This window comes from Lethenteron reissneri, chromosome 33 (assembly GCF_015708825.2).
Source record: "Lethenteron reissneri isolate LAM-NWPU_2019-01 chromosome 33, ASM1570882v1, whole genome shotgun sequence".
Lineage (NCBI taxonomy): Eukaryota > Metazoa > Chordata > Hyperoartia > Petromyzontiformes > Petromyzontidae > Lethenteron > Lethenteron reissneri.
Window position 1 is genome coordinate 11,198,673 of NC_083811.1, and position 21,485 is coordinate 11,220,157.

Here is a 21,485-nt window from a genome sequence, read left to right on the forward strand (position 1 = left end):
TTGCATGTTCTCCCTGTGGTCATGTGGATTTTTATCCGGATCCTTCGGTTTTTCCCTCCACATTTAGAAACATGCGTTTAGGAGTATTTTGCTTTATAGCTCATCGGATTCCTTTAGTATAAATGAATATTCTAATTTTTATTTGTGGCCAGCTTGCTTCTGGAAAAGAGCTATAGTGGTCAGTGGGCCTTACCTGGTCAAATTAAAAATAGTTAGTAGACTGACTGCCACATGGTAGTCAAGGCATAAATGAGAATCATGAGAATACAATGTCTGAAAATGTGTACTTAAATCCATATTTATAGAAATAAGCAGACTGAGACTTAAAAATCCCTCAATTTGTAATAGCTGCCTGGTTGAATTGTGGCCATTTTCCGTACTTTTCATAAGATTTATTTTCCAGGAATTTCCATGACCGTGGAACCATGACAATGTGATGATCTTACAGTGTATGTGCTTCCCGATGACATAATTACGTGCGACATCATCACACAATGCGTGGATGCCACGTGGAATCATCAGTTTGGCCACAAATGCTTTCTACTTAAGACAAAACATTATTTATCACCGAGCTTTGGGAATCCCTCTAATCAAGTTGGCCAGTTTTCAATATGATAAGTCCTTAACAGTAATACAACTTGACATTGAAGCTTAATTTATATTGTATCATCTTCATTATGATAAAAAAAAAATTACAATTCAAACTAGAAGAATGTTTGCAGGACAGCAGAGCATGAGAGGTGCTAATAACCAGGACTTACATTTTCGTTTTCATTCTCCTTGTCGCCTAACGTGTGGAAGCGCCCTCCTTCCCCACGTTGCCTCTGCATGGCGTGCCGATGACGAGATTCGTGCAGGTATTTCTGTGCAAAATGAAAGTGTTATACATGAGTATATGAGTGCGTGTGTGTCTCCCTGCTCACACGATGGAGATGTGATCATCTCCAATGCCAGCCCTGAGCCAGTGGTATAATTTTCACACTCACATGGCAACAACATTGACTTCACATAAAGCAGCACTTGTTTAATTGGAAAAAATGTGAAAGATTTTTTTATACATTTATTGGTATTTTTACTTTCATCATTTTTTTCATAGCTTAATAAAAATGTATCTCTTAGAGATCTTTAAACTGACACCACTCACCTTTTTCAAAAACCTGGCAGGTCACAAACTTGTCTTGTTGGGTCAAACTTCAGTAGCCTATACGGCAAATTATAATTACCTAAAATGGGTGGTAGCCATCTTTTTCAAATATACAGTTGTTCACCAAATGTTATTGAAATTGGGTTTAGTCAAATATATTGATTTGGTATGGAATGACCCAACACAAGTTCAACATGCATACATAAACGAATTTCTTGGGAAGTGCTTGTTGTATTTAGTTTGATGTCCTTCCCCCGCACCTCCGATTAGCACGGTTGGCTGCATACGGTGCAAAAGAAGTTCAACATACATACAACAGTAGGATGTCCTGACAATTTAATGCTATATTGTATTCCTGGGTAGTGCAGTGCACAACCTACAAGTGGAAAGTTGTAAGTTCAAATCAGGTTCTGTGGTTGACTTTTTTCATCATCCCTCCAGGGTTAATAAAATCAGTACCATTTTAGTGGGAGGTCATTTTTCGATTTAAAGCTTTCGTGACTGCAGGGATTCATCTTCTTGGTTCTTTCGGTAAAGTCACGTAGAAGGGAAGTAATAAAATAATAAAAATAAAACATAATAAAACAATTCTCACGACGTTTCGGCCACCTGAGGACGGCTGCTTGCGTTGTGGCCGAAACGTCGTGAGAATTGTTTTATTATGTTTTATTTTTATTATTGTATTACTTCCCTTCTACGTGACTTTACCGAAAGAACCAAGAAGATGGGAGGTCATTGTTGCACATCCTACCTAGATAATGTTTGTCTTGGCTCTATCGAGACTAATATAATATAATTAGGATAAAAACAGTTAAAGCAAAACATAGACTGCCCACCTTGCGCTCCTTGGGAATTCTGCCCTCTGCCTCGAGCTTGGCGCGAGCCTGCCTGCGCTTCAAGATGCGGTGGTACTGCTTCGCGTTAACGTAGAGGGGCTCCTCCTCCAGCAGCTCAGCGCTCGGGAGGGGGATACGGTGGGCGACCTGTGGCACCTGTCCCGTTGCTCCCGGTACCACTTGCTGAGACACGCACACATGAGCCCAGGCATTTACACATCAGAAGAGGAGTCGGACAAGTTGATACACTCTTACCAAGACTCACTTTTATCTTCTACCAAGGCTGACTTAGAATTCGTTTTTTTATGCAATCACATACAAAGATCCCCCGCATAGGCTTAACAGACTGTTGGGGCAAGTGCTGTTTTCGGGCAGTTATGAAGGCCGGCACGGTAGCGCAGCGCGCTAACCGCTACACTATCACTCCCTAATCAGATACACACACACACAAATATGCAAGGATGACTATACACCAGAAAACCGATGCACATGCACACACAAGAAAGCTCGTAAACACATTCAACACTTGCAGGCACACAAGCGAACAAACACATATGAACATACATACAAATGAAGATACATGACTACACACAAACACATGTGCACAGCAACAGTCCTGGTTGGATAAAAGCATTATGACTCTGCCCATCTATTATTCATTTTGTCCTTGAGATTCATTATCTATTTTGAAAATGAGACCTGGTTTACAGAGTTACACAGTAAAAGTCATGAGTTTCTTTTCACGTAAATTCCATGATAAAATTGATGGAAGAAAAAGACAAATGAATAGTCAGCTCTGTGAAAATGTTTCTGCCGATTAGCAACCACCATGCCTGGCAGGGAGAACTAAAGCTTTTACATTCTTTGAAAAAACTCTCAAAACCAGTATTTCAGCAGGTAGTTTTTATAATGTTTGCTTAATTCGTTGAGTGTTTTTGTGTGTTGACATAAATGGTTGAAAGCAGAAGCAGCCTATGCAAAACGAGATAACACTACAACAATCTTGATGCAAAGGTCAATTTAAACTACTTGTTATAGTGTCATCTACTGCCCACCTCATAGCCATGCAGGATGGGTAAAAGTTAAAAGTGCAGCTTAGAAATGTTTTGCTGACGCCACTGCTGGCAGAACGGCTTCCACTTGTAGCTCTTGAAATCCCCTCTGCAAAGTGTTTGGTCTACTCTTCTATGCTGAGCAGACAATTTGTAAGAGGTGCGATTACCTCCAATTTAGGCCACGACACGCGATCTTCCGATAAACTGTGGTCTACCCACTTCACGTTTAGTGGCAAAGAGGATGGGCGTCACACAACATAAAATTAGCGCAATCCCCCAACACTACCTTCGTATGTGCTCAATTACAAGCATGCGCCCCACCATGCTTGGGTAAACGACATGCTCAGTGCTGTTGCCATGACTGTCGCTGTGTGCCCATGCATTGCGTGCCGTGTAACCGCACCATGACCATGCCTCCAGCGTTGACGACGTTTCCAGACACGGGCAAGGTGACGGTGATGGCCTGATTGTTGGTGCTCGTGGACACTGGGCTGCCCCCCGCCTGCATGATCTGGGCACCGGCCAGGCTGGACGCCGGGATGGTGATCACACCTGTAACGGGTACTGCCACTTTAGCGACACCACAAAGTGTAACAATCCAAAATAAACCAAAAAAACCCCAGGCAACGATTAACCCGATGAAGGTGCAAAGAAACAGATGTAAATGGGAATAATTACAAGAGACAGTCAAGCACATAAAACAGGTCAGGGGACAAACAAGGACAAAGATTAGAACATTTATACGTACGGCCAGAGCTGTTTAAGATTTTCTGAAAAAGTACTTCCATCAAGTGAAATAATATGTTGAAATGCAAAGGTTAATAACAGCCACAGCAATAAACCAGATGCAGAAAATTTATATTCGCACATATTAAAACTGTGGTGAATCTGACTGAAAATCAAATGAGCTGTTTTTAATCAGCATAAGCTACTTCAATTACTCATATATTTATGCCAATAAGTATTTTGTCCTGCCATTTCCCCACTGCCATTTTTTTGTGAGTGGTACACTTTCTCAAAAAGTGAAGAAATTTAATAAAACATTTACTGGAGTGGTTATGCAAAGGGTTTTCATTACAAATCAAGACTATCTGCTCCTCAAAAAAACATATTTTACTCAAATTACATCGAAAAGTACCATCACTAGCTATAAATTATGGTGAATTATTGATGTGTGATGAGGAGGATGTAATTACAGCAAGTTCTCCTGAAGGTATTCACTCACAAAAAAACAACTTTTATCACCATCTGCCAAGGCCCTGACTTTAACATATAACTTCTTATATTGCATGTTTTACAAAATAAATGGGGAGCACTTTAATATGGTAAGCAAATTACTTTGATAAACTAATTAAAATTACGCAATTCCTTATCATGACGTGGCAGACTGGAGCTAGAACTATGAAAACATTAATACTGAAAAGAGATTTAATTATTTATCAATGGTGCATTGTCCTTATTAAAATTATACAGGAGAAAAGTTCATATTTAAATTGAATTAATATAGTAGCATGTTCGTAAAGTGCCTAACAATATCGAACAAAACGATACTTTTAGCAAGGTGGTGTTTGGATTTGTATTGACAGGATAACAGACATTCGCTGTTGACACCTGCTAACATTACAAAACATATAAAGTGGTGTTATTGTACTTACAAGTAACTTATTAGTGGTTCACTGCAGTGTAAAATGAAAATGTGCTCCATAATTATTTTTATGGAAGAGCAATGCACAGAAATGAGCAATTCCATCAATGATATAGGGTCATGGAGATGAACACTGGTTAATTGTTAATTTTAACCTTTTCCAATTCGGATGATGTACGTGCATTGATGAACGTGTATGTCATTAGTTTTTCTTTGGATTCCGTTCCGATGATGTATAATTAAATAAATTAACTTTATCGGTACAAAAGCTCCCACAAGGGCATGCGGGAGGATGTGTGGCACAATTTGGTGCCAGATATCATAGAGTGCAGGTCGTGTTGCTACAGTTCTGTAGTGAATACAATGTCTTTCAAAACAATGGTGCTATGCCTCTCTAAATAAAATAAACGTGAACCGCTCGCACTTTCCAAAATTCAGCGGTGAATGGGACCCACCTTGCAATTTGTAGAAGGCTCGGAACGGGAAAGGGTTAAGTGAGGAGACACTTATTACGGTAAATATACAGGGTGTCTAAAAAAAATGGACCCGATTTGAAATAGCTAGATCTCTGCAACCACAAACCACCCATGAATGAAACTCTTACCACTTGAAAGGGCGGGGCATAGAGAGGGCGGGGCATAGAGAGGGCAGGGCATAGAGAGGGCGGGGCATAGAGAGGGTGGGGCATAGAGAGAGGGTGGGGCATAGAGAGAGGGCGGGGCATAGAGAGAGGGCGGGGCATAGAGAGAGGGCGGGGCATAGAGAGAGGGCGGGGCATAGAGAGGGTGGGGCATAGAGAGGGTGGGGCATAGAGAGGGTGGGGCATAGAGAGGGCGGGGCATAGAGAGGGTGGGGCATAGAGAGGGTGGGGCATAGAGAGGGTGGGGCATAGAGAGAGGGCGGGGCATAGAGGAGGGTGGGGCATAGAGAGGGTGGGGCATAGAGAGGGTGGGGCATAGAGAGGGTGGGGCATAGAGAGGGCGGGGCATAGAGGAGGGTGGGGCATAGAGAGGAGGGTGGGGCATAGAGAGGGCGGGGCATAAAGAGGGCGGGGCATAGAGTTTCAAATGATTACCGCGAGATGCCTCTCCCAGCGCACAAACAGCCCCGAGCCTCAGTCATTCGCAAGACGTTGACCCCGCAACACACAAGGGGCGTTTTGCGTTCTGCAGTTGAGCAAGACTGAATCCGTAATTGCGGTGCAGCGTGCGTTTCAACAGCGTTTTCGCATTGATCCGCCAATGTCAAAGAGCATGGTGGCACAAAAGACTGTGTTTTTGTGCCACCATTAGCGACTAATCTGGATGACCTCAAAACAGAATCAGGGCTGCGGTGACTTCAGTGGAAGACACTTTGAAAAGCGTTTGGGACGAATTCAACTATCGTCTCGATGTTGTGCTACAGCAGGTGAAAGGCACATAGAGCATTTATAAAATGATTAGTAAAACTTGATAACTCATTAAACCCTTTGTAACTTTTTGTGTAACATGTTGCCATCGTGAAATATACTGCTTTGAAATTGGGTCCATCTTTTTGAAACACCCTGTATATTATATTTAATGCATATGAGAAATCTTAGGTATTTTTTCATGGTAGGTTAACAGGATATACGAGATTCTGAAAAAAGCTGCTTCATAATTCAGACGCAACAAAATCTTCCAGAACAATTAATAGGAAAGAATTGCATTCATCTTACCAATGAATATATGCACAGAAAAGCACATAAAAACTAATTGAACCACCTATAGCCCAGGTATCTATGCGTGAAGAGAACAAGTCTCAAAATGAGATAGCTAATAGTGTACAAGTACCTTGCTGCAGAATGGTGCCGTCAGCATTAACGGGTTGGTAGACAATGGTCTGCCCCTCCGCTGTTTGTGCCACTTGCTGGCCTTGCACTGTCACGGTCTGCTGTCCCTGTTACCAGTCAGGAAAAGAATGCATTGATTCTCCGTTTAATGCACAATTTGCATAGAATAATACTTTTCACTGTTATCTCCATTATAAAAATCTGAAGTAGCACCATCAATTATCAGGGACATAAGCAAGTAGTTGTAATTCAGCACCGGTGTATTCCTACCTGCGTCTGGCCAGCAGTGACAGCAGTCTGGGGCTGCTGGATGATGATTGGTTGATGTTGCCCTTGCTGCCCCTGTACCTGCAGGGTTTGCCCTCCGTGGATCTGTATCTGCCCCGGCTGCAGCAGCTGAATCTGGGAGGCAGTGAAGGCATTCACACTTGATGAAGGCACGCGCACACACACAATGCATCCGAAAGCAGCCACATGCACCAACATTCATTAAGTGGCTATGTAGCATAGAAAGCAATTCACAAAAATAAAGTTAACTGTCAAAATCTCAGTTGGGCATTGATTCATCATGACACTTAAAGGGATGATGAGTACTACTCTGTGGAAGTCAATAGTGGTTGCCCTATGGGTAAGACTCACTCCGACTGTGAGTCTGTGTCATTTCCACCACTAGCTCAAGGCTGCCAATGTAGATGAGCACTGCCCCACAGCCATACGCGTGATGATACACTGTGGGTTATGGTTCCATCAACAAGAATTTTGGTGTGCGTGCAGAAGCTAGTGTAGATACCTGCTGGATTCCTTGACCTCCAGACATAGGCAACTGCATAATGGTTTGGCCTTGTCCAGCCATGGCCTGCACCATGATTGGTTGCCCCGTGGATGTGATGAGTTGCCCTCCGCTCACCTGCACCATTAAAGGCTGACACACAAAGTATCACATTAATAAGTTCATTTGGTCTACAATAAACGGTGACATCCACACTGAAGTCTTTATCCAGTCAGTGTTAGCACCACTGTCACTCATCAGCTTAAATGAAAGGCTTACAAAAATTAAGATATAAAAGTATAACAATCAAAGATTCAAGTACGGAATGATCATATTTTAATTTGAACCTGTAGATGTTATTACATAAGTATTATAACACACCGAAAATATTATGTAAATATATTAATACACACAAAGATGGCCAAATACTTGTTTCGTTTCTTGCTGCAAAGCCATTCATGGCAATTAATAACACCAACACAAATCCTTGACATGCATCAAATAAACAAAAAGCAACATCACTACAGCATCTGGTTTGTGGGGATTTTTTCTCTCAAATTTGAGGTAAAGTATAAGTAACAAAAACAGGGTGGGGGGGGGGGGAACATCTATGAAAATGTGATTACAATAAAGTAAGTACGCTTATTTTTCATAGGAAAATCAATTGTTAGTCATAGTTAATCTCGCAGAACCCCAAAATTCAGAATGCTTTGCACAATCAATACCAAATACAAGCACTGTTCTTGCTATCCAAGCGGAACAAAAGGTACAGCAACACAGTTGTATTTATATATATTTAGGAGTTTCCAGGGTTTGGTCTCTCATGTCATGTTGGCTTTAAATTTGCTAACCCTTTTTCAGCTTTCAAATGTTATATTCATAAAATTTGTATCCCCCACACCAAACATATTTTCACTAGTATGTATGTGTTATTGTGTAAAAGTAAGATTTTTTCCAGTACTGCTAACCTTGGAAAAAGGTTTCTAAAAAGTAGCACGTACATCAGCGTGCTACATCTTGAGATGGTCTCATCTAAAATGTATTGTGTTGCATAATTTATATTACAGAGAAGAACACATTGACTTAATAAACAATGTTGCATAGTCAGAGCAAGAAAATTTAATCAAGTTAATATATTAAACTACTAATGTTTAAAAACAAAACATTTAATATACTTGCTGGTCAGTCTTTAATTGATGCTCATTACATAACACTAGTTAGTGGAAACCCTAAATATATATTCGTACGGTATTTCTACACAATGAAATGTTGAACTTGAAAAGCATAAAAGAGAATGGTTTAGTCAAAATGTTGTTCAGCTTTGAGCTGGGCACATTAAAGGCATTATAGTTGTGTAAGCATGCTGGTTAAAGTTAATTTGAACAAGTTTTGATACCGAAATATAAACTTACTGTCTTGAAATAGCATATTTTATCTATAAACGTTTTATAAAATATTCGCTTATTAAAATACAAGTAGATACATCTGCTCATTTGTACGAGGGAAACTTAACGACTGTATAAATACATTATCTATATATATAAAATCGTTCATGTCTGTCTGTCTGTGTGTGTGTGTGTGGACTTTGGCCCATACGCACTTTCATTGGACGGCGGTTGCCCCTGGCAACGGCTAGCCACGCCTTCGCCGCTTTCATTGGACCTGGCAACGGCTAGCCACGCCTTCGCCAAGGGCTGCAGTTTCATTGGACAGCGGTTGCCCCTGCCAACGGCTAGCCACGCCTTCGCCACTTTCATAAGCTCCGTATTTAATTAAATAATAGCCATTACACAGTATTGTTGGAGCGCTAGGGGGGGGGGAAGGAACGCCACCCGTACCCTGCCTCTTCCAAGCCGACAATTTTAGGCGAGGCCGCAGGCTTTGCACGCTACTAGGCCTCGACACCCACCACGCCACTCTGAGGTAAATTCATCAAAGTTTTTCCTACTCTTCACTACACCCCTACCACAATGTGTGCTATTAATATTACTTTTAAACCCAACGCGCCAACAATCGATTACTTTAATGTTCACTGTACAAATACTCATTAAGCTGGGTGAGCGTACTGCCAGTCTATCATGTACACTGTAGCCTGCTTATTAAGCTCGGTGAGCGTACTGCCACTCTATCATGTACACTCTAGCCTGCTTATGAAGCTGAGTGCGTGTACTGGCAGTCTATAATGTGGACTCTTGCCTGGTTATTATAATCGATTCTTTATATGTTCTTTGTACAAACAGTCATTAAGCTGCTTGAGCGACCCCAGTTCGATTCCAACTCACGCCCACCACCGCTGACGATTATTTGAAACGGACCTGGCCCTCCCCTAGGTCCACTCAGCCTCAAAAGCGTAACTGCTGTCGTGTGTGAACATCGTCACTGGGGAGACAAAGGCGGCGGGGCATCGTGGATTCAAGTCCCGGGCGAAGCCGGGTCATGTGTATGTGTGTTTGTGTTTATGTGTATGTCTGTGTGTCTCTATGTATGTGTGTATGTATGTGTATGTATGTGTTTGTGTGTATGTGTGTCTGTATGTATGTGGGTTTTTTTTATGTCTTTATGTGTATGTCTGCGTGTCTCTATGTATGTGTGTATGTACGTGTGTGCATGTGTTTGTGTGTATGTATGTGTGTGTCTATGTATGTGTGTGTATGTGTGTGTATGTATGTGTGTTATGTGTCTGTCTGTGTCTGCATGTATGTGTGTGTGTATTGTGTATGTGTTTGTGTGCATGTATGTGTGTGTTTGTGTGTATGTGTATGTCTGTGTGTATGTGTTTGTGTGTATGTGTGTGTATGTATGTGTGTGTGGCAAAACAACCTCCTACCTCCTCGCGGTGCCGGACGGGCAACACTGTCGTGGACATTGCTGTGGGGGGAGGGCCAATGCCCATTGGCCTCTCCCCTCATGGCGTCTGTGACCACCACAGTGGCTAAACGGGGGCTCTGGACGGGTGTGAGGGGCTGGTAACCCCTCCACCTTCAATTCATTACCACTAAACCACGAATTAAACATAAACCTGTAACAAATAAGCTTGTGCCGGAGGCCCCGGGGGGTCAGGCTTTTATGACGTCTCCTGGCCAAACCCCATTTGGCGGAGCCAGGAGATTGAATTTTCACCCTCGGGGCTCCTCCAGAAACAACAAAAAACCATTGCGGATGGCCACGTGGAATGTTCGAACGCTCACTGCGGAGGAGAGGCTGCCACTCCTCTGTCGGGAGCTGGACCGGTACCGCCTGGATCTCTGTGGCATTCAGGAGGTCCGGTGGACCGGTTCTGGCTCCTGCCACCATGAGGGGTGGACAGTCCTCTACTCGGGGCAGGAGACTGCCAAACAACAGGGTGTGGCTCTTCTTCTGAACAAAAGAATGAAGGGGGCGTGGGAGCGTGGCGGTGAGGTGTGGGAAGCTGTAAGCCCCAGGCTACTTTGGGCTCGCCTTCCCATCAACCAGAGGCGAGGAGTGGTGGTCGTGGTTACTTATGCCCCCACCGAAGACGAACATCCGTGGAGGGATGCAAGCAAAGCCGATGAGTCAGACGCTTTCTATGACCTCCTGTCACAGGTGCTGGCTAAAGTGGCCACTCGGGACAGAGTCATCTTGTTGGGTGACTTCAATGCCCGAGTTGGTCATGATGCTGACACCTGGTCTGGAGTGATTGGAAGGCATGGGCCAGATCAACTCAATAATAACGGTAGGAGGCTGCTAGATTTTTGTGCAGCCCATGGGCTTGTAATTACCAACACGCTCTTCCGGCATCGGCGCATCCACACAACATCATGGATACATGCCGGGTCCAAGCAAGAACATCTGCTGGACTACATAGTGACGGACCAGCGGATGCGAACCCATGTCCTTGACACCAGGACCTACCGTGGAGCTGATCTGTCCTCTGACCATCGACTAGTCATCTGTAAGATGCGCCTGCCTTTCTTCCACTCCGGTGGTGGGTGTACACCCAGGATCCCATTCCAACCAAAAGTGGCCTGGTCTCAGTTAGCTGATGAAAGTTGCAAGCGAGAATTTCATCATCGCTTGCAGCTGGGGTTGGCATCGTCCCCCACTCCACCTGATGTCGAGGGGAAATGGGCGAGGTTTAAGACTGTGACTCATGCAGCTGCAATGGCTGCTTTGGGTACGCGGTCCAGACCTCCCCAGAAACCCTGGCTGACAGAGGAGGTGTTCAGGTTAATTGAGAAAAAGCGACAGGCCCACTCTCATCGCCTACAGCATCCCACGTCAGAGAATGAGGAGGTTTACCGCAGCCTTCGCTCGGAAGTTCGGAGAGCCGTAAGGCGTTGTAAGGATGGGTGGTGGTCGCGGGTTGCTGAGGAGATGGAGTCTGCCTCAGTGGCCCGTGATCACAAATCACTATTTAACTCCATCAAAAAAGTAACCTGCAGCGCCACACCTATTACCATCATTAGAGGAAAAAACGGTGATCCAATCTCCGACCCCCAGGAACAGGTTTGCAGATTTGCTGAGCATTTCTGTGAGGTCCTGGGGGAGGGAAATTCTCTCAGCCAGGAAAACATCATGGCACAAAGTGGGGATAACCCTGCTGAGGCTGCGGTGCCTCAAATATTGGAAGAGGTCACCCCCTGTGAGTGGCTGGCTGAGGTTCCAGCTGTTGAGGAAGTACTGAGGGCGATCCGGAGTCTGAGACCAGGGAAGGCACCGGGCAGAGATGATCTCCCAAGCGAAATGCTGAGGGAGGGTGGCGTTTGTGCACAGACTGCCCTATATGACATCATAACAACAGTCTGGACCACTGGACGGGTTCCGCAGGACTGGAAGGATGCCCTGGTGGTCCCCCTCTTTAAGAAGGGGGACCGCACAGACTGTAACAACTACAGGGGCATCTCACTCCTCAGTGTGCCGGGTAAGGTCCTGGCAAGGATTATTCAACATCGCCTTGCTAGGCACGCTGAGGAGGGGCTTGCGGAGCCCCAATGCGGTTTCAGGAAAGGGCGGTCCTGCACAGATGCCATATTTTCTGTCCGTCTGCTACAGCAGAGGTGTAGGGAATTCCAAAAAGACCTACATCTCTGCTTTATTGACCTGGTCAAGGCCTATGATACCATCAGTAGGACTGGACTCTGGGTTGTTCTTCGTGCTTTCGGAGTCCCTGACCCTCTGCTCACGATCATTAAGGACCTTCATGATGGTGAGCGGGCCCGGGTAAAACTACGTGGCCGGGAGTCGGAGCCTTTCCCTGTACACCTTGGGGTGCGACAGGGATGTCCTCTGGCTCCCACATTATTTAACATCTATTTTGACCGCGTAGTTCGTGAAGCCTTCAATAGCTGTACCGGGGGAATTTCCGTTTGGTACAGATATAATGGGAGGCTGATCGACGCCCGGGTGCGATCAAGGGATGGCTCCCTATTGGTCAACCACGTTATGTATGCCGATGATTTGGTAATAGCTGCTCATTCAGAAGAGGAGTTGGAGGCGCTGCTGCTGAGACTGGAGCGTGCCACTAAGAGGTGGGGCCTTACCATCAGCCCCACCAAAACCAAGCACATGCCTGGTTATTTTGTACCATCGGACACTCCACCCCCACAACTCCCAATTGGTGATGGGGCAGTTGTGGAGAGAGTGGAGAGTTTCCCATACCTGGGCAGTGTGCTTATGACCGGCTCCAGTCTATCAGCAGAGGTCTCACTCCGAATCAGTCGAGCGGCAATATCTTTTCATCGGTTGCGTAACGCTGTGTGGAAGCTACCTGGTCTGTCGCTCCGCACGAAGCTTCAGGTCTTCTCGGCCACGGTCATTCCCTCCCTTCTCTACGCTTGCGAGACGTGGACCCCCCTGGTGGAGCATCTTCGCCGGTTGGAAACATTTAGGCTGGCCTGCCTACGATCCATCCTGGGTTTAACCAGGCTGGATTGTGTGAGGAGCTCACAAATCCTTGAAAGATCTGGGCAAAGTCCCATCAGTGAGCTCCTCCGGCAGGCAAGGCTGCGTTGGCTGGGTCATGTAGCCCGCATGCCCAGCCACCGCATGCCTAAACAGCTTTTGTTCGGCCGGATCGAGGGGGCTAGACGGGCGCGGCACGGGCTGGAGAAGAGATGGAGTGATGTGGTACAGGAGGACGTGGAGCTGAGTGGACTTGCCGATGACTGGTACCAGCGGTGTCAAGATCGGCCTCAGTGGAGGAGGCTCGTGAAGGACGCTACTGGGCAGTTGGAGGCAGTCGCCCTCCAACAACAACGGAGGGCGGAGGAGCGACGCTCACAACAACGAGCGGAGCGCCGGGTGGCTAAAGCACAGCAAGTTGGCACAGTAGGGGGCACAGGTGGTGCATCAGCCAGTCATCTCGGTCATCTCGGTCAGTCGACCAGTGGCACCTGGGTCTGCCCCGTGACCTCCTGCCAGCGGGCTTTCGACACTTCACGTGGCCTCAAGGTGCACTTGGCCTGGCACAAGCATCGTGGTGACGTCACCGCCACTTAGTGGCGAATGGCGGTTGTTGTTGTTGTATGTATGTGTGTGTATGTGTTTGTATGTGTTTGTGTGTTTACGCTCGCATTACACAAATGTGTTGCTGGTCTAAGGCGTTCCTCGCACAGCATTGCCGCTTTATTATTTCAGTCGTTTACTGCCTTACGCACCCTGAAAGTCGTGTGTGTCTGCAGCAAGCGCGTGTATGTGTACCTATGGACGCGCGCGCGTGTGTTGTGTAGGGGGAACGGTAGTGTAGTGCTTAGCGTGCTGTCTGTGTCTGTGTGTGTGTGTGTCTGTCTGTGTCTGTCTGTGTGTGTCTGCGTGTGTCTGTGTGTGTGTCTGTGTGTGTGCGTGTGTGGTGTGTGGGGAGCGGTAGTGTAGTGCTTAGCGTGCTGTCTGTGTGTCTGTGTGTGTGTGTGTCTGTCTGTGTCTGTCTGTGTGTGTCTGCGTGTGTCTGTGTGTGTGTCTGTGCGTGTGTGGTGTGTGAGGAGCGGTGGGTGTAGTGCTTAACGCTACGCTGCGCTACCAACCCGGCGAACCCAGTTCCATTCCCGCTCACGGCCACCACCGGTGACGATTATTTGAACCTCCCCTAGGTCGACTCTGCCTCAAACGAGTAACTTAACTACTGTAGCGTATTAACATCGCCACTGGGGAGACAAAGGCGGCCGGCCGTGGTAGATACAAGTCCCGGGCGAAGCCGGGTAGTACAGCTAGTATTAATATATAGCATTTCCCATTTTACAATGCATGTCCAAAATAACGTGAATGCAAATGGAGCCAAAACATGCTCAAAACAGTAAACTGCTTCAGATCAGTTACAAATATACATCAAACATATTTATGAGAAAAAGAAATCACATTTTATTGAATACTAGTGGGCCTCTATGTTATCTGTTTGCTTCATATCAAAACTAGGAATTGATTTGAGCAACAATGACTGCTTGAAATCATGTGCGCAACTTTTTGCTTCCAATCACCTACACATGGACATGAAAAAATGCAATAATACACCAGATTGATAAAAAAAACATTTTGCCGCAGACATTCTACAATATATTCAATGATGAGTTCTGCAGATGAACCAAAGACAATTTCCATTCCACATAAACTTCATGCCGATCACATTTTTAATTTGTCAAAAAAGCCATCAGTTGAGAAAATATCCATACCCTCAACTCTAAACTCGAGGACTTTCAAAATCTGCAGCCTGATATGTGTACCAATCACATGGTTGTCATTTATACAAAAAAAGTGGCTGTACTTTCTTTGACAGCTACGTATTTTAACTTTGTTCCACGAGTCGCTTTGTTAATACGTGTAGGCAACAGGTAATGATGCATTTCCACCAGTGAGAGGGTTTGTGGTCACGACACACGAGGAGCAGATACACAATGGGATGCCCAGCCCACCTGCACGGAATGCACTTGTGCCGGCCCACTGCCCGTCGGCGACTGAATCTGCACTGTGGCTACATTGGTGGCCTGTGTGGCGGTCAGGGAGGAGGGCGGCGTCATACATACAGCATGTCTCGCTGGTCACAACCCACGTACAACTAGCACAGAGCACAATAACACACCACAACCTTGTGGATCAATTATATGTCCTCATGCTAACAATTAAATTGGCTTACCAGTCCTTAAACTTAATTTGGAGCTTTCGTGACTGCAGGAATTATTCTTTGGTTCTTTCGGTAAAGTCACGTATAAAGATAACATAATAAATATTACCAGTCCTTGTTTAATATGCTTATAGAGTATTAAGTGCTGCAACAAAACTACAAAGCATCTTCTTGGTTCTTTCGGTAAAGTCACAAGACAGCGTCTTTCCGACAGACCTGTTCTTCACCTGAGGACGGCTGCTTGCGTTGTGGCCGAAACGTCGTGAGAATTATTTTATTATGTTTTATTTTTATTATTTCCCTTCTACGTGACTTTACCGAAAGAACCAAGAATACGAATCCCTGCAGTCACGAAAGCTTTAAATCGAAACTACAAAGCAGTTTTCTTTTAATATGCAAAATGTTTGAATTAGTAAAGAGGATCTAATAATTATTTTGTAAACTATAATAATAACTCTGTTTTTTTTTATTGTGCATTTGTGCAAATGCAGCGCCACCTTTTATTACGTCTGCAAAAATCTGGAAAAAAGATACAGCAAACTCGTATGATTTAGCATGGGGGATGCTATTTGGCAGATCCTATTCATGTTAATTCACACATCTTATTCACTTTATCCAAGCTGAAAAGTGTCGAGAAAATATGGATAACAGGATGAACACTTCCAGGTTATTTCCTCTTATCCAATGAAGGGTGCAGATAATAGGAGGTGCGCAGCGCCAAGACGATGCATGCATGGACCTTGATGGGCGCATAGGTAACAGTGTTGATAATAAGGCCTCAGATCAAGTAAGTTTTGTCGTTTTACAAATTGCCAGGGTAATGCCACATTCATGATATTATTTTTGCACAAATCGCACTGACAAGGGTTACAGATGTATTAAGCCTCTTTACTCATTGAAACACCCGCTTGAATACATTTTCACCGTGATTAGTGCCACAATGTAAATTATCTGGTGCAATAGATTACAACTGTTTTAAGAATGTATACGTAAGCAAATGGTGCATTGGGAGTTGTTTGCAAATAATTACACTTTGTTGACCAAAGTTGTGCTCACAAAAAATAATTGTAAAAACACCTGTATGCATTATATATTGCGTCAAAGTATAACGAAACCCAATAAGCTTGAATAAAAAAGCACATTGTGAGAAAACGTGGTGTGGTGTGGGACAGTACCTGTTGCTGTAATTGGCTTTGAACGATCATTTGCTCTCCCGCCTGACCATTGGCTTGGAATTGCTCCATGGTTTACTTCTTACACAGACACGATACAAGGGAAAACAAGAAACACAAATCACGACCAAATGTTGGCTACGAACCGTTTTATAAATGGCTTGCTGGACCTGGTGTGCAGTACTGACAAACACCATACATTGTGCAATTCATGTTTGTACTCATAGTTGAAATGGTTAAATCATTCAAATACCCATGTTTTGAAGGCAGTGATGCTGTTTATTTAAAACTAAAGTCAATGATAACACATCTGAACTGTGCAATACAAAAAACTATCGCCAAAGCTCAGTCAGTTCGGTATATAGTTCAATCGTTACCGTGGTACGTTCGAGTATTTCTCTCTGCACTACATATCAAACAGCAGCATGCTGTTATGGAATGATTTCAGAACTTTCTTAAGAATTATATTTAGACTAAATTGAGAGCCAATTAGAATACAGAATATATTTCCCCAAAAATATTCCATAAATCTCTATATAAACATGGAGATAGTATGGATTCTCAGATTTGCTGACGACATTCATGATAGACAATAAAAATGATAGAATAATTTAACAAAGACTGCATAGTTGTTTTACGGATAAAGTATCGGCAAAAATGTCTGCAAAACAGAATGTATTTCTTTCAACGGTTTAAAATAAATTTAAGTTATTTTTTTAAACCAAACTAAATGAAAAACAGCATATGAACGTATGTGTACGTTGAACTTCTGACGCACAGTACGTAGCCAATCATTCTTATTGGAGGTGTGTAAGGACAACTAAACACAAAAGGTTGTTCTAAAGAAATGAGATTTCAATCTAGATTTAAAAGTACATAGCTGCAGTGGCTTCCGATGTATGCACTTAGACGGTAGATGTATAATCAGTGACATGGCTTCAAAACATGGACATTGGAAAATCAAATATGCAAGCATAGTATAATAAGCAAAGATGCTGGGATTTACAATGAAACATAGAATATTTTTCGGGATTAAATCATTATTTCTGATACAAAAATCTAACTAACAATACACATAAGCGAACTTCAGCAGGACACACCGCTAGAAATGTTGATTGCTGCATGAGAACCAAAGGAAGCAACCTATCTGGGAACGACCGCCACGGAAAGTAAACCATCAACAGTACTATATACTGCATGTGCAATGGACTGTATATTGTAATCCAAGCAATTGGACCGTGTTGAATGGAGGCCTTCATCCAGCAGTGGCAAAAATCATGGTTAATGTGACTTTTTTAGATTTAATAATCACATGGTACTGTATATCCCTGAGATGACATTTAATGAAAATACAAATGCAACTTTTATTTCAAATGGGCTCACATTTGTACTGTGGCTTTTCAGAAAAACATACATCTTATTTCGATTTAAAGCTTTCGTGACTGCAGGGATTCATCTTCTTGGTTCTTTCGGTAAAGTCACGTAGAAGGGAAGTAATAACTTTACCGAAAGAACCAAGAAGATACATCTTATTACCATACTCGTCAACCCATTTTCAGTGCCTAACTTATTACAAACCAATTCAGACCTTATTGGTCACCCCGTGCCCTTATACATCTCAACGTTCATCCTACCAAGTCCCATCACAAGGGAAAAACACAAAGACAGTTTTTTTTCCCTGTATTGAAACGGCTGTACGAAGTATAGACCTGGAAACTAAATTTCCCTGGACAAGAATACGGGTAAACCGTATGGATTGACAGGTATGTATTACTCTTGCCTTCTATGTATGCATCACTTAACAAGTAAACCCGTAAAAACAAAGTTTTTCACTCTAAATCCTTTATATGCGTGGCGGCTAGAGTCCTCTCGTCCTCTGGCTTGAGATGGCTGCCACCTATGGGTCAGATGATTGTCTGCCAGTATTAAGCAATTGGTAATTAAATATTTAATTTGTTTTCCCTAAACAGTGTCAAATTTTGGAATTTTTTTTCACGAACATTGTCTCGCACGAGTCTGTGTGCAAAATGTCAGCTCGATTGGATCACGGGAAGTGGGTTAAAAAACGACTGAAAGATTTGCACGGTCCTAAGCAAGCAAGCACGCAAGCGAACTTAATATAAAGGATTTTAAAAAAGACTCAACATTGCCCATTCCAGTTGTCAACAATTGAGCCGCGTGCCCATATTTCACAGAGGGCCCAAACAGCATGTGGGGGGGGGAGGGGCCAGGCAAGCCGCGCGCTCCTATTGGCCCAGGCCGACACCACGTGACGGCGCAAACCCAATCGAAAGCGCCACTCACACTCACGCTACAAATAGCAAACAACAAAAACCACGGAGCAACACATTGAGATGTGTGTATCGCAGCGCTAAGAAATTGTACAAACTCCTCGCACGCCACTGAGCAAAAGCTACGATCAATCACCGCCTCGAGGCTACGATACAAGCGACGACCACCGTGGAACGAGCCAACAAGACAAGAGCCCGTCGCCATTTGCAATGATGGGTGGGGGGGTGAAAGGCACAAATATCGGGGCGATGTTTGAAGTTTCCGCGAGCACGAACTCGAAAGAGTCGGGCGAAGCGAAGTTCCCGTAGGTCATGGTTCGCGTGTTGGACGAGTCGCGGCCGAGGGGGACTTACGCCGGGCGGTGCCGCGCTGATTGGTCCGGGGCGGCGCGGCGAGGCGGCGAATCGGATCGCGGACAAAATGGCGACCGAGCGGCGTTGGCTGGCGCGAGCCGTGACGTCACCGCGCACTCGGCGTGACGTCACCGCGCACTCGGCGTGACGTCACCGCGCACTCGGCGTGACGTCACCGCGCACTCACGACGTTGCCGTGCACGCGAGGAAACTTGGTATGTGACGTCACCGCACACCCGTGACGTCACCCGCGCACTCGCGACGCGCGGACTTCCGAGGAAACTTGGTGCGTGACGTCACCGCGCGGTGGTGGATGTTTCGTACGCGCGTGCGTTGTGTGTATACATATGTGCAGTGACGTCATTTCGTTGTGTGCGCGTTTCGCCACCCCGGCCCCCCGCCCTACGCAGTGGCGTAGGTCTGAGATGTTCAGTTCGTGCGAGGTGACGTCGTGCGCGGCGTCATGACGTCAGAGAGGGGGGTGTGGACGATTGATAAGGTGTTGCAAACGTGATGACGTCATCACGTTTGGTCATGACGTACGCGATTGGTTTACATTGAACGGCACCAAAGCTATGACGTAATAGGTACCGTTGTTTAAAACCCACAAGGGTCCTAACAAAGAACACGTGACCCAATTTGGAATTAATACTCACTTACCTGCCTTGATGTTAATATTTATTTCAAATGTATTTATTACATTATCATTGGCTGCTGACATTTGGGCTACGCTCATTTCAAACCCCTGAACCTATCTACGTGATCTTCTTGGTTCTTTCGGTAAAGTCACGTAGAAAGGAAGTAATAAAATAATAAAAATAAAATAATTCTCACGACGTTTTTATTATGTTTGATTTTTATTATTTTATTACTTCCCTTCTACGTGACTTTGCCGAAAGAACCAAGAAGATGAATCCCTGCAGTCACGAAAGCTTTAAATCGAAATCTATCTACGTGACTTTACCGAAAGACCCAATAATATGTACAATGTTATTTTATGCTGAGTGTCAACTGCTGCTGTGTCCTGGACAGCGCTTTGAGATCATTGATGAAAAGCGCGACCTAATTGTAATTACATTTTTACTTAAATTCTGACTTAAAACTTTCGTGACTGCAGGAATTCATATTCTTTGGTTCTTTCGGTAAAGTCACGTAGATAGAAAAATAATAAAAAGTAAAGTGAATAATTGTTTAAAATGTTTTAATGTCATTATTATTATCGATGCTAATATTTTACAGTTACAGTATATTTAGAAGGGCCAATGCCCGAAACGTCGGTTATTTGCATTTTTCATTTTAAGGCCACAGTGTTATTGACGAATGTGTTGACGGTGTTTTATTTCCATTTTAACTTCTTTTTGGACGCTGACAACTGAAAACAAAACAAGGAAGAAAAATCACGCACACGCATGAATGCTGTAACACTACTTCACATCTGTGAAACTAGCTTCATAGCGCATAGGATTCCTTATGAATAAATAAAGATTCTGATTGTGTCCAACCCAAACTCTTGTACTCGAATGCTTGTTTTCATAAATCATGGACATGGGGAAAGTGTGTAAAGAATCCAATGAGAGAACGAGTGGATTAGAGAACACACCCAATTTCAAGTTTGTAATCAACAGTAATGTTCATTCCCTGACACTGCAATCAGTAACTGCATCTAAACCAGTAATTAAATTATTAAATATTTGCACAATAGTGATTTTATGTTAATTTTATGTCAATTAAAATGGGTTAGTCGTTTTTGTGACATCGGTACATGGTGATCCGTTTGTAAATGTCACTTTCACTGGTCCCCCACGGTCTTCATAGCAGAGGGCACGCTTTGATGAATGGTACAGGACCTATTCAAATGATCTGGCAGCTGTTAAACTTTCAGCTTGGTACCAAAACTGTGAGTTGTCCTGGGTCGCTTCTGGTATGACGATGTTACTGGTTTTTATTTCAAAATGTATGAAATCACCTGTTTTTTCTGTTGATACATTTTCCCAAAGACAAATTTGTTAGAGAAGCACACCACAGTGTATTAACTATTTCAAACGGTAAACATGACTGCAGCGATTTATATATCTATTTAGCTCGCATTTTTATGAAAGTGTTAATCCTGGTTGCTGATTATATCTTGCCTTCGTTTGCCCTCGTGGTTGATAACATAATAATGTGTGGCGTTGATATAGAAAGATTGGCACTTGTCATAGGAATGTAGATTTTTTTTTTTACAGCAGGACCTCCAATGGGAATGAACACCGGCTCATACTTGGTAATATACACAAAATTATAGATTTAATATCAATGCATAACACGAGTACCAGCATGTCTTGCAGGTCAAGATGAC

The 21,485-nt window shown here is 44.0% G+C and overlaps 1 protein-coding gene across 11 annotated transcripts in view; it reads right to left on the reverse strand.

Moving 5' to 3' along the window:
* The window catches only part of NFYA (nuclear transcription factor Y subunit alpha), a 32,730-nt gene extending 13,456 nt beyond the window's left edge, over positions 1-19,274 (reverse strand). For 6 of the 11 annotated variants that reach the window (XR_009756043.1, XM_061564618.1, XM_061564614.1 and 3 more), the window contains exons 1-9: positions 19,148-19,274; positions 16,506-16,580; positions 15,122-15,193; positions 7,281-7,412; positions 6,761-6,892; positions 6,492-6,597; positions 3,439-3,605; positions 1,981-2,163; positions 762-863 (exon numbers count right to left, since the gene is read on the reverse strand). Coding sequence is in view for 10 of the 11 variants with exons in the window: in XM_061564618.1 (XP_061420602.1) it covers positions 762-863; positions 1,981-2,163; positions 3,439-3,605; positions 6,492-6,597; positions 6,761-6,892; positions 7,281-7,412; positions 15,122-15,193; positions 16,506-16,574 (963 nt within the window). In the remaining variant the exon portion in view is untranslated. Of the gene's footprint in view, positions 1-761; positions 864-1,980; positions 2,164-3,438; positions 3,606-6,491; positions 6,598-6,760; positions 6,893-7,280; positions 7,413-15,121; positions 15,194-16,505; positions 16,584-19,069; positions 19,085-19,147 lie in introns of those variants that run through there. The other 5 variants (XM_061564617.1, XM_061564615.1, XM_061564616.1 and 2 more) reach the window with 5 other exon arrangements.
* Positions 19,275-21,485: the final 2,211 nt, after the last annotated feature.